The sequence below is a fragment of the Anser anser genome (genome assembly GCF_964211835.1).
Source record: "Anser anser genome assembly, chromosome: 21".
Classification (NCBI taxonomy): Eukaryota; Metazoa; Chordata; class Aves; order Anseriformes; family Anatidae; genus Anser; species Anser anser.
The window spans coordinates 6130221-6147458 of NC_139742.1; the positions used below are offsets into that span (position 1 = coordinate 6130221).

A 17238-nucleotide genomic window follows, 5' to 3' on the forward strand; every position below is an offset into this window, starting at 1 on the left:
CACTCTGTAAATGTCTGGCCTGGAGCACTGGAGACAGAACTGCTCTGTGCGTAAGTTATTTTGACTTTGCAACATGTTTCTAGCATTTTTTTTTTCTTGTGGCTCTTCAGGGTTTAAGGATTTAACTGCAAGGAAGAGGAACTGCCAGAAACTAAGACATGCTTAGGGGAATTCTTGCATCTTTTGCTTTTGTTGTGCATGAGTCACTTAAACGTGCAACACGGCCAGGGGGATGTTCTACCTCTGCTTAACTTGCTCCTCAAACGAAGCAGCCACACAGTTTTTGCACCAGCCCAGCCCAAGGGCAGCCCATGAGGTGTCCCGTGAGGCTCCTGCCCAAGCTTGGACCTCCCGAGGGGGGGTGAGTACTGTACGCAACTTGCAGCGCTGGGCGCCAGGGGAAAGGATGGATTTCTTCTTGTCACCAGTGCAGTCTATGGCCTAGAGCGTGAGACATAATTGCCCTTGTTGTAGCTTGCACAATTTGTACATTATTAATGCCTGTACAGTAACTTGGCTTATTTGAAAACCTAGCTGCAGCGTTTGACTCATGACCTTCTGTAGCTGTGAAGCCCATAAAGTGTCTGTCTTGCTGATGTAGCGCAGTATTTCTACTCCTTTGAATTCTGTATCGCCTCTGTTTTATTTCCCTTTCTCTCCTCATATTGGTCGGAGTAAAATGAAAGCTCAGCTTAGCCTTTGCTTTGAGGGTGAGACTGTGGTCAGCGACAGCTTGTAAGAAAAGCTGGCTGAAGCCATGACTCTGCCTCCTGGTTTCCAGCAGATAAATCTCTCCCGACTCACATGCAGAGTCAGAACGTTGCTCTCCGTGTAAGCAAATGCCCTGGTTTACAGTAACAAATGCCAGTCCGTAAGAGCATGAAAGAGGCTGGGTTTGGGACAAATCTCAGCGCTCAAGTGCAACATGGCTTAGAAGCCAAGTGGGGAGCAGCAGTTCTTGAAAATGCTATTTCTGTGATTTTTAAATGTTGACCCCTCCCCTATTTTAGGAGAATGAAATTAATTGCACACCCCGTCACTCAGAATCAGAGATCTATTGAGAGAGATTCAGGACGTATGCATGCCCTCCTCTGCAACCACGAAGGCAGAGAGATTTAGTGAATACAAGCCGGGTGTTTCTCTTCCTCCCTGTTGCAAAAGGGACTCCAAGGGAAAGGAGTTGAAATGCTGTAACTCCAATGACTGGAAGTGATGGCTGATAACACTTTCTCCAGCACCCTGCAGACCTTTGTAGATGTGCTGCACTGGTCTTGCGTGCTTCACCGGAAGGTTTTCTGTCCAGCTGTATCCAGCTTGGATTGTTTTCAGCGATTGCCTGTATGAGAATTTAAGGCACAAATGAGCTCTGCCCACAGCACTTCTCCCAGGATCGTGCCTCGTGTTTTGGGAACTGTGTGAGATCCGAGGTGCCTGTCGGAGGGATGGCAGTTTTAGCAGGGAAGGCTTTCCCCAGATTCCTGTGGTGTGGAAGCACTTTGCCAGGCACAGGGTGGGATGCATTTTCCGAGCAGCATCACTCAGGCACGCACACAGCCCCCCGAGCAGAGCAGCTCAGTGCAGGTCGTGCATCGCACTCCAGCCCAGAGCAGTTTTTTTTGGTGACCTTTACACTTCTTCAGACACCGAGGTTTAGCGGGGAGGTGGCGGCCGGGCTGGGTTCTGCTGGCGGAGCTGTGCTAAGAAGCTCTGCAAGCAGCTGCCAACAAGGGGCTCCTGTTGGAGCTGTGGCTGCTGCGCTGCTGGAGCTTCTCCGCCTCACCCCGGCCTCGAGCAGCTTCGCTCCGGGGCTGCCAGCACGTCTGTGTCGGTCACAAACCACGACTCGTTGCAGTCCTCACTGATGTAACTAGGCCAGCAAACTGCCCTAAATAACGTAGGGAGCCAGGTCCTGCTGGAAGTCAGCCTCCCCATCGGACAGGTGAGCACAGTCAGGTACCGGGGCAGTGTGTTACCCAAGGAAGGTGTTTTACGCGTGGCCACGCAGCAGGCCAGAGGCACACTTTGGAATAAGGCCATGCTGCAATTGTTCCAGCCCCTCAGACCGCAGCAGCACAGATCCAGAAGGATGGGTGAAGGAAGCACACCAGCACTCATTGATGCTCTGGGATGCTCTTACCATCCTGCTGTGAACCGTAGCAGCTTGAGAGATTGCAGGGTCCCGGTGTAACACGTCCCTGTTACATTTGGCCTGTGGTTGCAGAAAGTCTCCCTTCCCTTCAAAATGCAGGGCTTCCCCCCCAGAACAAGAACTTAGTCAGCTCTTCAGGCTCCCCAGTATCCTCATTCCATGAGGAAGATTTTCCAGTTTCTGAAAAGAAGTGTTTGTTTGGCTTCACTATAAATATTTAGCTCGTTTCTCAGCGAGCCAAAGGTCAGAGTGGGATCTGTAGGTCAGGAGCAAAGAAGTTGCTTTACACAGTGAAACCTCACGACATAATGGGTTTTGAATGAGTGGTCATTCCTCTGACTGAAGCCTTCCAGCATTTAGCAGGAGTTTGGAGGGTATTTCCCCCCCCCCTCGTGAATGCTGAAGGGATGGGGGCAGCTGTGCACAGTCCCACTTTTGTTAATTTTTGTGGGCTGTGAAGCAGTACACATAAGAGCGCTTCTGTGAGCCGGGTCCCATCTCCAGGCACGTCACCCGGAGGAGCTGGATGGTGCAGCGCAGTTCTCAAGTGGCTCTCGTTCACGGAAAAGACATTCCAGGGAGATTACAAACACGTCACCTTTGGGAAACCCTCCTCGCTTGGAGAACACATTCGGGGATTGTTCTGCCCTCGCTGCTGCGGAGCCTTGGGCTGCTGCTGCCCTGTGATAAAATGTTCCGTGGAATTTCTGGTGCAACATTTGGGCGATTTCAGATGCAAGTCAGCTTGTCGCTAGGCTGGATTGTTTCAGCAGTTGTAAGGGAGTCAAAGCAGGTGGGTAGAGGCACATTTGCAACTAGTAGCATGTGCTATGGGATTTTTTTGACCCAGTGGTCTCAGCGTTGTCCTATCCTGTGTGTAGAAAAGAGAAGCAAAACTAATATAATGATGATAAATATATTTAGGAGGATCCTCATTTCTATATATGAGTGGGAAATTGAATTAAATCCAGGACAGCCTGAGTAGAATATAGCAATTAGCTGTAGACCTACAAAACAATTAACTCTTGAGTGGCTTCTCCATGGAACAGGGGCTATTTCGGGGAGCACTGACTGCAGGCGGGCAGTTGTGCTGGGCACAGCAGGAGGAGAGGAATCAACATTGGACCTGGTTTAATAGAGCGAGGGTGGGGAGCTCGGGGGCATGATGACTCTTACTGGGGTTTGCAGATCAGTGCGTGGATTAATTTGTAAGGCCTGCCTGTTCAGATTTCGTACTGCTAACAGCTCCCGAGGCGGATGCTGTCCCGTACCTTTTGTTACTCAGCCCAGCTAACTGTACCACTCTGCATCTTCCAACTCTGCCAAGAATGTGGGTGTAAGCGTAGATTCAGGACTAACCATGTTGGAACACATCAAGATCAGTTATTTTTACCATTTTTAGGACTACTGCCAGACTACGCCCTTTTCTCTCCGCAGTTACGAGAGCAGTTTAAAATGTCTAGCACAGCCCCCAGATTTGGTTACGGCACTCACTGGTGTGCCAGGCTGGACTTCCCACCGTCACCCCATCAGCAGGATGTGGCTGCTTCTCACTAGGATGAGACCACGTTAGTATTTGGGAGCAGGATGGGGTTCTGATCGTCCTTTGCTCGGAGTACATGCTACGAGTCTCATTGAATTCAGTGGTGAAGCCTCCATCCTGTATGTCAAGAGCCTGTTTTTTTCATAATCACACATTTTATCCCTGGATACTGGGATCAGATGCTTTCTCCAGTCTTTCCTCCTTTACAGTTCCACTTCTGGTTAAGACTTTTTTGTGATTATGTCGCTGTGCTTTGGTTTAGCTCTGGAAGAGACTGCACCGAATTTGGCTGGAGGAATGATTCGTCTCTTATCCAGGAGCTCTGGGTGGGCGGCCGAGCTTCCCATGTTCCAGGTTTCCTCCTGGAAACTATCCCTGTCAGCTAGGAGTTACACCAAGCTGTTCCCTCCAGCCTGACGCTGTTTTAAGCCTGCCCCAGGCGATGGTGGAGCACAGATTTCAGCTAACTGCACTGACGTGGGCTTAGAGCCAAGCTGCCGACTCCAAAGTTGAATAACAGCTGAATTCCCTCCTCAAATCTAGCAGTAGCCTAAATTTATGAACCCTGTTCGGTGCTACCTAGATTATTGCTTATGTATAAGTGCTTTTTAGGAACTCATCTTTTATAAAGGCTTTCCTGTTCTGGTTTCTGCCACTTGTATTGATTTTCATCCATATTTAGGTCCTGGAAGACTTGGGTTCAGGTGCTTTTGCTACTACAGGCTTGCTGAACTACCTTAGGCAGCACATGAAGTCTCTGCAACCCACCCAGTCAAGTGAACAGATGATGCCATGTTTTACTGGGGAGATGAAGTTATTCCAGACCACTGGGTGCCCATGTGCTGTGGTTGCAGCAGCTATATGGGTTTTCAGATGATAATTTGTCACTCCAAGTCCTTAATTTTAATGAAAGTTCTTTCGGTTTCATTGAAAATTCACAGCCAGGCTAAACTATCAGAGAATTTCAGGCTGAAAATTTGGGAGGAAATTAAGAATGGGACAATAAAAGTATTTGGGTAAAAAATGTCCTTTGAAAAGTTCAGTCTCAGCCTTTTAATTGAACAGCTTGTTACAGCGGAGCAGCGTGGGTTGTGAAATAGTGCTGAGCACTCATCAACTGTCTATACCACAAGATACAATAGCTAGACAAAAAAGCCTTTATTTTCTATTACAGCGTAGTAAAAATAAAACTGAATAAACATTAGCCCACTGATACTCTTTCAAAAGAGGGCAAGGGCACTGAACTTGGCTGGCAGTCGCATGTTTAATTGCAGCGATCTTCCTTGGAAATCAGATCCTGAAGATTTTGGCCCTACATATGCTGAAGTGCTTATTGGAAATACTACAGCTTACTGAGAAAGCGCTTGACCGGCTTTTTATCCCCCAGCCTGTATTCCTCCTAACTAGAGGGTGCATTAAAGTGCTCCTGACAGTGGTGTAAAGCTCACACAGTGCTGGCAGAACAGGAGCCCTTGGAATTGACTCTTCAGGTTGTTTCATCTCCCAGGAACGCGTTCAAGAGGACTTAGAATTATTATTACTTCTGCCTGAAAGGTTAACAGATCTTTTGTGCTATATACAATCCCAGGATAAACTATTCTTAGCTGCTTATTCCAGATAATTCCCTAAATAGGCTTCGGAAAACATGCAGAGTGCTTTTAAAACATGATGTAAAATGAGATACCGGTGTATGTGACCTAAGGTGGATACCCTGGCAGTGTCATTGGCTTGTGAGACCTATGCAAGAATGCCAAGTTAAATGGTTTAAACAGGGTCCTGCCTCCTCTGCCCCCATTTTACTGTCCTGCCATCCATTCTCTTTCAAGCCTCTAAAGACAAAAATCTGTTTGCCTTGTAGGGGAAAAGAGCTCATCTTAAATAAATAGCTGAGCAATTAAAGTTTTCCTTTTAGTAACTACTTCTGTTCTCTTCCATTTTCACCGAAAAAACTTGTTACCACCCCCACGCCCTTCCTCTGCCCTCTGCCTACCTCCGTCCCTTTTTGCTGGGACTCCTTGTGCAGCTTTCCCTCCCCTGGCCCCAGGTAACTCCTGTTCCTGGGATGTTTGGTGTCACCTAATCGCCTCGTTGTCACGTTATCTTGTGGGGACAAGTGTCACCTTCTGCAAAGGTGGGGAGGAACGGGTGGCTGCTGCTACCGCCCGCGGGCTGCCCGAGGAGGGTCCCACTAACGCTGCGTCCCGGCGCTGGCAGGTCTGGCCTCCCTGCACCTCTTGAGACTGCCGCAGACATCTGCCTCTTGACTAATGTTTTGTGTTTGTTGTGTTTTTTAGGGTCCTCCGGGTCCCCACGGAAACCCTGGCTTACCTGGCCCCCCAGGCCTGAAAGTAAGTATTCGTTGGCACGAGGAGTTTTGCCTTCTCAGAGCTTTTGCCTTCTCGTTTCGGAGACGTACCAGAAGGGGAAGTTCAGCCTTTTTTCGTCCTGCTCCACAGAAAACAAGGAGAAGCTGAAGCCATTTATCCCCTCCCCTCTGCTCGGCACAGGCCCTCCAGCAGCACAGCACAAGCCTTTTCCTGTGCCTGCGGGAGACCCCGCTGTGCGCCTTCGTTCTCGGTTCTCCCTAATTTCAAACACTGCCTAATTAGGATCCCGCTGAAGCTCGGTCTGTGCCAGGGAGCACACTGCTTTGCTGAGATGAGGGCAGCGGAAGCCTCCCACTCACAAAGTCCCACCACGTCCTGATTTGGTCACTTTATTTCTCGTGGATTTTGCAGCCTATTCATCTGCCTTCGCATCCACACAGCAGTGGGGGGCCGGCAGCAGCCACTTCTCCTCTGCCTTCCTCCTCCTGAAGCTTCCTCACCTCTCCTTCCATCTGCACAGTCCCTGGGCAGCCAGCACCCTTTCCAAAGTGCTTGCTCCTAGATGTCCTCATCTGTGAGTCACCTGTGAGGTGTCAGTGCCAGAACCCCGTGTTTTGCCCTTTTTATCCTGTGCACGTGTCCCCCCATGGTGCTGGGGGCATCCCCACTGCCAGGCCCCTGCCCTTGTCCGGGGACGTTTACACACAATTCAGCTCCAAAGGGGAGCTAATTCAGTGCGCTGCAAAATCCTCCAGAAAGGTGTTTGAATTGCCAGCTTGTTCCTGCGTGTGAGGCTTTTTGCTGCCTCAAGTCTGTGAAGTTCTTGGGAAATTTGTTTGCATTGTTTTGGTGTCATCGGTTACACGGGAATAGATTTATGTCTTGTAATGTCTTTCTGGGGCCAAACGGTCATTGAGTTTTGAAGGGCAGAGCTTCGCAGAGGTTTTCACTAACAAGGAAGCTGTAGGATGTTTCAGCCAAACACAGAGAAAGGTGCAAGCAAGATTCCTTTCTTTTTATGATCTCATCAGTAGGCAGAGCCGTTAGAAGCACTACTGATGCTCTGGGAAAAAGATTCTGGAAACTTGGCGTGCTGCCATTATGCGATTGAAAATTAGGCACTGGAGACGTGGTGGTGAGCAGCAGCTGTTTTAAATTCTGAAGTATGGCTATATGGTCTGCAAAGTGAGGCTGTAAAAGTTCTATACCTCAGTGTTCTGCATTTATTCTCCATCAGTGATTTCCAGATCACACTTGCTGAGTTTTACAAGTCAAATCAAAGTCCTTTTTACCTAACTTTCAGTCCTGCAAATTCAGCCTGATCCAATCTGTGCAATCAAACAGTTTTTCTATGCTATAGGATTTTTTTTTTGAACTTTAGTCCAATACCTAGTCAGAAATCATCATTTGGCTGTAATAAAGCTGTATTCAGCTGGCCCCCTATTAGAAATTAAAACTTCCTATAAGTATTTTCCCCCGTCCTGCTGAACAGTCTGTCTGGCAGCAGAAAGCCCTCAGTTGGGGGATGGCTGTAGCAGCCAGCAGCAGAGATCTGGTGCCATCAGTCCGTACCACGTAGTGTAATTTTACCCAGGCACCATTTGCAGGATCAGGCTGTTCTCCATGAGGCTTTGTCACAAGAAGCACTGAGTTTGCAAAGGGATCTGAGAGCTGTAGCTCAGCCCGGGCCCAGGTGTAACTCCACCTCTAGTAAGGAGAGCCTGCAAAGCCACGTTCGCAAGACCTTTGCATATGAAGCAGCTTTTGGAAGATGAGTATCAGTTCCTAGGGCTTTGACTTCCCTCCTTTGCTTAACTTCTCTGGTGTTACACCAGTCCCAGAAGCTGGGAGTCACAGAAAAAAAAAAAAAGTTATTTAACTCCCTTGCATTTATAATACCAATTCCCTTCACCAGGCTTGACAAACCTGCACCTGGAACCTGATATCTTCTTAGCACATCCAACCCATGGCCAAAATTATGGATTGTGAAGGGCAGCCCCAACCAAAACTTGTGCTGGGAGCCTTCAAGTGGCAGCGCCGGCTGGGCCAGGTCTTCCCTGGACAACCGTTAATAACAGGGAAAAAAAGGAGCAACTTGGGAAAGGAAGCTGAACTTTCCCAGATAGATATAGCTCGGAAACAATGACTAACACCAAGTCATTGTCACTTAGGAAGTAACCCAGGAGCACAGTTTTTATGAGCTGAATTAACAGAGCACTCACGAGGTCGGTCAGTGCCTACGTACGATGGATGTGATTCAGCGCTGCAGCTGCCCGAGATGTCCGCGTGCATCTTTCCTCCGGGTGCATTGTGCTGGCGAGCACCGGTGTTGTGTTGTCAGACTGACATTATTTCTGAATCCGTCCTGTGCAGAGCCCACCTTGTTCTGGTGGCTGGAGCTGAGCACTCACAGGCCCTTGTACTGAGCAAGCTAAGCTTGTATTTAGCTCGCTTTGCACAGAGCTCCATGTAGCTGTTGAGCCAAATTCCCACTGATCTGTTTGGGCACGATTCCACTGCCTTCAGTGGCAGTACACCCACTCGTGCCACCCGAGAAATTAGCTCATCCTGCTTTTCTCAGCAATTTATAACGTGCAACACTTTAAGAGGCCTTCCTGCCACTTCTTGGCATTTCATTTTTTTGTCCTTGGCAGTTGCAAAATTGCTGTTGCATCTAATTAGAAAAGACTGATTGTAACAGATAACCTCTTAAACAGATGCAGACATATATTTGGCCGGGGATGCTGGCTGTGGGATCTGTAACCTGCTGGGGGGGGCAGGAGGGGCGTTCTTGCTAATGAATAGATGCAGCTCTGAGGATGTCCTAGGAGTGTTTGGGACCAGGAGGAAAGTTACCTGTCCGGCAGGGTGTGTTTTCCAAAGGCACTACAAGGGTTGGGTTTCTCATCCAGAAGCCTTTGCCTCGGATGTTGGTATGTTTTGCTTAGTTAGCTGCTCTGGACCCATCTCTCTTGTTACAGTGCAAGGCAAAGCTGAATTTTCCTTTTAGTGAATGGTTTGGCTCTGATGCCTCTGATGTTTGAAATACTACTAGTGGGATTGCAACGCTGAGGTGTTTAAATTGCACAGCTGTCAACTTCTCCCAGGTAGGGAAAAAAAAAAAAAAAAGAAGAAAGCAATTTCTTCCTTTACAAGAGGAAGTCAGGAGGGGGAAGTGAGAGGCTTGTGGGCAAGGTGCCGATGGACAAGGTATAGGGTCATTCTCATGTTGTGGTTGCTGCACAAGAAGAGCTGGGCATTTAATCCTCAGTCTCAGCCCTCGACATCGAGCCATCTGTTCTCTCTGGCCCTGATTCAGTCTTGTTGATTAATCTTAGGAAAGTGTGATCGCGCCGTGGCCGAGCTCCCCCCCGTGTGAGGACTGCAGCAGTGTTGAAAACAGAACCGTGGTATGAGGCACAGTCCTCGCTAACATGGTCTGGAGCTTTCCAGGGAAAAATGTGAGAGGCTTGTACTCCTCTGCATGGCTTGGAGTCATCTCACTGAGCACATTGTGGAGGGTGGTGGGTGTCTACCTGCAGCAGTATATTCAGTTTGCAGAGTAGAAGCAAGTACCCTGTGATCTTTACTGCTGTAATCTGTTCCAAGCAGTGATAGCACCCACAGCCTGCTCAAAGAGCGGGAGAACTGCCCTGATAGCAGCTGTGTGCAAGGCAAGATCGCCTGCATGACTTCATTTACTGCTTGGAAAGCCGACAGCCTTCATTCAGAATCTGTTCAGACGCATCTGCCTTGAATCAGCAGTGCTCCCTACAGTCCGTAGCCAAGCAGTCTCTCCCTGAACCTTGCAGCTTGTGATGGATGGTGGAGGAGAAGGGGAGGCTGACACTGTGCTAGGTGGGAAGTATGTCTGGGATGTCGTCGCAGTGATGCTGCATGGAAAATCAGCTGGCCGTAGCTAGATCTTTGTGCTGTCAATGAGAAATGCCAGGTAATAAATATTATTACTCCTTTGTAGGATCTCACTTTCCCTCCAAGCACTTCACTTGACAAAGATTAATTACCCCTTACAACTGTCCTGTGCTTGGGGGTTAGTTTGGAATCCCATGCTGCCGACGTGGCATGCAGAGATAGGGACTTGTTTGTGATCCCAGTGGTGTTACACAGCCAGTGCCTGATACTGTCCTGGCCGTGCCAGCACGATGTTATACAGACCTAAGCTGCTGGGTGTGCTAAACCTTACCTCTCCCCTGCCAAAAGAATCTGGCACGCTTCAAATCTCTTCTACTTTTTCCTGCTTCTGTCTCTTAACTTGTTAGGTACACACACCACCTTTCCTCCTTTTAAGATTTTAAACAGGGATTTTCAAAGGAATCTACTGGAATTCGTTGTTCATATGCTGCTGAAATTCCAGGCTGTGTTTGTCAGATCGGTCTTCAATTGTAGTTTCTCTCGTCACAGTTGTTGAACAAGAAAATAATGCATACTGCCACTTAAGATAAAGTGTGCCTCTTCCCTCTGCCAGCCTGAAAGCCTCACAATTGCTCTGGCTGCTGGTGCTGTCTAATTAGTGTAACTTTCTCTCCAGTTTCATCTATTCCCCACAGTTAAAGAAAGCAACAGCAGCTAGGAAGTTGTTAAGAAGGATGGTTTAGTCACAGTAATAGGCTTGGTAATTATTTTTGTGATGGTACTTGTAGACAAGGAAGAAATCACAGCTGTCTAGTCTAATAAGTATCAAAAGTCCTGACGTTGCCGTCTTCCAGATATCCTTTCTTTAGTCAATTTAATACTGTCAAATACTATTTAAAACTCAGCCCTTTAGCAGCAGCACTACTCACCCAAACCAGCCCCAGGAGAACAGAGCTATACCTACGGGCTGTAGGGATAGCTCTTTAGGTATAGCAATTGAGATGCAAGGACGAAACGGAGATAAAACAATGTTTTTCTAATTTGGGGGCTTGGTGAAATCAAAAGAATATCTATGTGCAGGATCCTTAGATTATGTCATTAATTAAAGTTTTTTTGTTTCAGGGTCAGAAAGGAGATCCTGGGCTGTCGCCTGGAAAAGCTCGCAGTGGACAGAAGGTGAGACTGACCAGACTGCACAGGAATCAGGACTGTATTGTACTTATTGTATAAGCCCTGTGCGTTCATGTGGAGGGGGTCCGTACTGCAGCCATAAGCAACACAGATACTCAAGTAGATTGTGGACTTAAAATCAAGACTTAGACCCTGGATTCAGGCCTAAAGAGCTAGCTAAGGTAGTGGCCACAGTGCACTGAAGTGCTTGCTGCCACAGCTTTTTGTCATCCAGGTGTTTATCTGTCCTAAGTGTAACCTACAGCCCAAACTTAAGTCCCTGCTGCTGCAAGCATGTGGCTGCTTAAGCTAGGTGCTTAAATAGTGGATATACATCTGTGCGAGATAAAGCCACACATCGCCGTCTCTCTGGGCATGCAGCTGTGGAAAGAGGCAATCCCAATACATGCAATTAAAACCTCGAAAACAAAGCAAATGATGTTCTTGCTGAGGAACAGTGCTTTGCCTCCTTGTCACAAACGCAGCCCGCAGCAGACTGCTGCTCTGAGAGCAGCTTTGCTGTCCCGCTGGCAGAGAAGGAGAACTTCTCAGACCACTGCACTGCCAAAGTGTGGATCCTGCTGTGTGGTAACCAGAAGCCTTCCCACCAATGTCTCCTCAAATTGACACAAAGCACACACGACTGGGAAGCGTGGCTGCTTTCTGGATGTAGCAACTGTTAAGGATCAGAGTTCTCCTGCTAATTCCTTTCAATGAATTATGAGCCCCATTTTTGCTGTTTCACAGCTGAGTGAATTTTACTGAAGCAGCAAGGCCTCATGGAAGTCTAGAAATGAATAGAAGAGCGATCAGAGCTTCCCAACACCTACCTCAGTTACTTCTTTCAGTAGTGTCTGCACAATGCTTCATAATTCATGTTCAGGGCAAGAAGCCTGCTTCTCTTCCTTTCATCATAAGCCTTGCTGTAAATGCACAGCTAATAGAAAGCATCAGCCATGAAGAGCTCAGGCCCTTCTTTTGAAACCAGATGCCTCAGTGAAGTAGTGCACGCCACACAAACGCGAGATGGAGGGTGACACTAGCACACAATGAGATGGCTTAGTCGGAAACGATGCCTTTAACTTAACAGCACGAGATGCCTTTTGAAATGTCGGGTACTGTATCGGAATGGCATCACATGGAAACCATCCACACGGACAATCTGGAACTGTTCTCTTGCAAGCATGCTTAATGTAAGAAAGGGAGAGATCCAGATCACTTTCAGCTCATGTTAACAAGGCTTTGTTCATGTTAGCAGTAATAGAAACAAGAAATTTCCAGCAGGACTTTGGAGTGATGCCTAATTTTCAAACTAGATACTCCAAGTGTTAGAGACCCTAAAGGGCTTTTTTGATCCTAATCAGAGGAGGCCAAAATGTACTTGTGCTAATGGATCAGATGTTAGAGAGTTCTCACACCAAAGTGCTTCTCTCTTTCTATGATGATTTGGGTTTGCCAGCTGGGAAGTGATGCAATCCCTTTTCAGAAGTGCAAGCCACCAAAAAGCCTCTCCCGAGAGCAGCCTGTAAAGGTTCAGTCCATGTTATGTAGGCAGGTTAAATACTTACACCAACAGAGCCACCTGAACTGGAGCCATAAGCTGAGCCAGCGTGGTAGCACAGTACGAGCAGAGCCGCAGGATTTGGCAGGGGGTATCTGTTCTTGTTGCATTTAAAAGCTAGAATTTTCTTGCCTTGGAGACTTAAACACCTGTCGAAAGGCAAATGAAGCAAGTGGCTGAATGAGAGCCTTTTTTAAAAAAAAGCATTCATTCTGCTAGTGAAAAGCTGGGCTTCAGCAGCAGCTGTCACTAATTAACTGGGTTTATTATTTATATGAGCCAGTTTAAAGAGATGGTCCTTAAATCTACACTTCTTATCCATTCTGGTTTTGAAGAGTCATAATTAGAATCAGAAATATCAATAGCTGGGTAGTACCATAGGCAAAATAATTTTAGTAACACATATGCTAAGCACAGGGACAGTGTTGCTGAAAACTAATGCAACCTGCTTGCTTCCTACAGGGAGATGTGGGCTTACCTGGTTTGACTGGGTTCCCTGGACCACCTGGTAGAAAGGTAAGTGTATGTCCTTTTCTAATGGATAAAATCACTATTGTTAATTTAAAATGTCCTCCTCTAACTCTACCTGAAAGATTCCATTAAGCACTGGTACCCAGCAAAAAAACATCTTCTGCCTGTTTCACAGGTGTGTAAACCATGACAAAGGGCTGAAGCAACTGCCTGGGGGTTGTAACAGCAACACTCTGTACGAGTATGAAATGAAATTCTGGATCCGGGTTTCTGTTCCTTCTTTCTGTTTGGTGTCCACTGCCTAGCATCATCCCTCTGCGCCCTGACACTGGGCCCTCTTTAGGGGGCTGAGTTCTGATCTGGCTCAGATCCTACATTAACTGAGTGGACCTAGAACCTGCATCAATACTCAAAGGTTGGATTCAGGACAGGTTTAGGCACTCCAGGGAAAACCTGACTGTCTGTCCTGCTAAAGCATATTTCAAACAAAACATCTGTAGGCCTCCCCTCTATTTTGCCCGGAGACTGACAGCACCAGTCAGGTTTTGCTTTATTTCCTTCCACATTGATGTTTCAACATTAGCATTGCCAGCAACATGCCTATGCCTAGAAAATGACACACAGGGATAGAGCATAAGATCCTTCCATCCTTTATGTTGCAGTGGAGTGTGTGCATGTGTTCACATGTACAAGTCCACACCACAGTACCTGAGTGATCCGTACCTTGAGTCCACACCTTTCATATATCAAGGAGACTTCAGCTGACCTTCCAGCTCCAGGCTGTTGTGGCAGGTTAGTTTGGTTTTTTTGGAAGCTGTTGAAGGGAGCTGTTTGATAGTTGGGCTCAGCAGACATGACTCTCCTTCCCAGCGAGCCAACATTGACAGAGCAAAGCCAAACAGTTAAAATTAGCATCTTGGTTCAAGCACTTTCAGTCAATGGGCCGTTGAAGATACACGACTGTTCCTCAGGCCAATTAGCTGCACACAAACACCTCCTCAAGTATGCTTTAAGACTGTAGGGAGAGAAAGAAACTCTGGAGGATGCTGAAAGAAACCCTTCCTCTCCATGACAGTTCATTGTATGCTTTATATTGGAATCAAAGTGGCAAGAGTGGGGGACTGTGTTTATTTTTCTACTTCCAAAGCTGATCGTGCTGTATGGAGCTAGGAGTAGAAGAGTGATTAATTAGTCATCTTTTGCTGTCACAAACAAGTTCTAACAAATAAGGTGCAAAGAATATAATTTTCCTGGTATAACAGTTCATAAAACAAAACCTTGTGGTTATGATCAGCAAAATGCAATGTCAGGAGAGCAAGGCCTCATAGTGGAAAAAAAAATGGAGAAGGAATAGGAGATTGAACAAACATTCCTGAGTCCAGCACATGGCCTTCACATCTGATCTTGGCTCCCCTAGGACAGGATGAAGGCAGGGGTATGCTTCTGTTTCTATGAGTAATGAGCAAGTTGGATGCAGAATTTTTTCCTTTGGTACAGCTTAAAAAAAGCACCTCCCAGTAGCACTAGCCTGGCAGTGGTTTTGGTGTAACCTGGCTTTTATTAGCATCCTGTATTAAGAAAAAAATTACAGCTGTTGGAGAAATGTTTGGAAAAATCTTTTTTTATTTGGATTCCCTGCTGGCATTCTCCCAGTGAAAATATGCTGGTGTTTGGCCAAAAATAGGCAACACAGCTTGGCTACCAGAAAACAGCTACGCCTTGGAAATGGACATCCCTCACTCTTGACTCCATGGGGGACAGTGAAAAGAGCTCTGAGGGCTTTGATCTGAGAATTCTGTGTAGAAACTTTCAAAGAGGCAAAAAAAAAACCAAAACACTTCTCTCACTAAATGAAGTGAATGTCTCAGCAGCTTGAGCTGGAGCCACAAGCAAGCGGCATACAGTTTTGGACAGTGTGGCTTACACCACAGTGCCTGCCTCGTGGATACACACCTTTTGCTCTTTGTAGGACCAGAGAACCTGGTCTGCCGTGCCCAGACATCTCAGCAGCACTCACTGCATCGTTACTGTCGGCCTCAAATGCTGTGGAGGAGCCAGTGGTTGTAGCAAAGTGCAAAGTTGTGCAGGACAGCAAACGAGAGAGAGAAGCAGCTTTGCTAAAGTCACTCAGGGAGTAAAGGCAGAGCTACGAATTGGTCAGTGCTTGAAAACACATCGTGTTGTGCCGATCTCACTTGCTGGCCTCTTTACTCCTTACATTTCCTATCGAAGCGCGGGATGGTTCCTTATAGCTAGGATAGCGTGAATTATAAATATCATCACAGATGAGCAAATCCTTCACTGGAGTGCAATTTCCTTTCTAAATCACAGCCCTTTGTGTTGAACACCCTGTAATCATCAGGAAGTGTTTGGATAAATGAGCAAATGCAGTTGTTTTCATACCCTCTGCCCTGTCATTTTAGAGCTATTTGAAGAGGATTTAGCAGGTAAATGCTTTCACATTCCAGCTAACTTCAGCATATACAAGCTTTTCTGTTTTCTCGTCATTATAATTAACCTGAGACAGAAATAACTGCAGTATACTGTCAAGAAGCGCACATTTAAAGCTTCCCAGAGCTCACTATAAATAGCGAGGAGGATATTTAATAGGATGCAACAGTAGTGGAGTATGTATTTAACTTCAGTGGAATTCACTTACCATTATAGAGATAGCAGCAGTGCAGTTCTTGGTGCAGACATTAGCTCAGGGCACTCTTAGAGTGCCTGAGGGGCCTGTCACCCAGCCACCTGCCCGAGGTGGACAGCAGAGGCTTGAAATCCCTGTCCTGCAGGAAACCAGCCAGAGCAGGACGATCCAGAGCAGCCAAGCCAGGCACCTCTGTCTTGTCTGGAGGGAACGAGACTTCTCTGGGGGTGTATATCCGTGGAGGTAACTGCTCCAGCTCTCTGGAAACAAAGGTAGTTCCTGCTCCAGGCCGTGGCTGGAGGAGCTGGGCAGAGACCCAAGGAAGAAACCCATGGGCTCCATGCTGTGCCAGGGTGCGTCTGGCCATGCTGAACCCCAGGCTGTTTGCACTGGCAGCTCTCTGGAAGAGGTGAGGTGGGCACCAGAACAGACACCCTCGGTCCCGCAGCGCCCTGCTGGTCCCGGCTGCAGGGACAGGCCGTGTCTGACCTTCCACACCTGGGCGGGTTTGGACCTTTGCAATCCCAACCATCTCCCCTCCTCCTTTCTGCCGGAGCTGGGCCTTGTCCACCAGGAAGAAGATAAACGTGACGGGATCTCGAGGGGCAGATTGCTGGAGGTGTGCAGGGAATCCCACCTGCTTGTGCTGCTCTAACCGCTGCTGGGCACTTCCAGTGTAGGAGCCACGGGCTGAAACGTGCTCACAGCATTCAGAGAAGGGACCTTCCAGGAAGTTCAGATAAGGGCCAGCCGGTAGCCAGATGGTTTTTCAGATCATCCACTGCCTTCTCGGGGCGTGCAGCTCAGAAAGAGCGGGCCGTGATACATCAGCAAGGTTGAGCAGGGGAGAGATGCGGTGAAAAGGGAATTGACGTTTTTCCAGGCCAAAATGTCTGAAATAATGAGCGAGGAGGAATGCAAAGGGGAGTGGGTAGTAGCCAGGATGGCTGAGAGCATTGCATACCTCCGCCAGCGCAGGCTTAGGCTGCAGGTCTAAAATAGCCCATGGGAAGAATAAAAACGCAGTTAAGCAGAGGTGTGGACCTGGGAGCAGAAACAGGCCTGGGTTCATCTGGTGAGGGAAGCGAGAGGCTGAGGCCTTGGCCAGGGCTTGGTTGGGGCTTCCAGAGCAGGGGGCTGCTCCCCGTGGGCTTCGCAGACAGGCAACGTGTGCGGGAAGCCCTGGGCTGGGACAGGGCGAGGAGCAGGGGCTGAGTTGCAATTAGCAGTTGTAACCCACCCTGAAAGCCTTTTGTTATTTCTGTAGTATGTGCGCAAGGATTATTTCTTGTTTGTTTTCTCTGTCCATTTGTTTCAGGTTAAATTCCCCCCCCCCCCTTTTTTTTTCAGTCTTTCTAGTAGCCCAGCTAAACAACCATCTCTCTAACCGAATTTAATCTTCTAATCTGCTCTGACTCCACTTGACGGAGTTTTGATTTGTTTTAAATAGCTGAGGTAACATAATAAAGGGAAACAAAAAAAGCTGAAGTGCCTGCC

The 17238-nt window shown here is 47.7% G+C and overlaps 1 protein-coding gene across 6 annotated transcripts in view; it reads left to right on the plus strand.

Moving 5' to 3' along the window:
• The window catches only part of COL27A1 (collagen type XXVII alpha 1 chain), a 197103-nt gene that overhangs the window by 73879 nt on the left and 105986 nt on the right, over window positions 1-17238 (plus strand). For all 6 annotated transcript variants that reach the window (XM_083807795.1, XM_083807798.1, XM_083807794.1 and 3 more), the window contains 3 exons: window positions 5987-6040; window positions 11015-11068; window positions 13086-13139. In XM_083807795.1, coding sequence (XP_083663921.1) covers window positions 5987-6040; window positions 11015-11068; window positions 13086-13139 — 162 coding nt within the window. The remainder of the gene's footprint in view (window positions 1-5986; window positions 6041-11014; window positions 11069-13085; window positions 13140-17238) is intronic.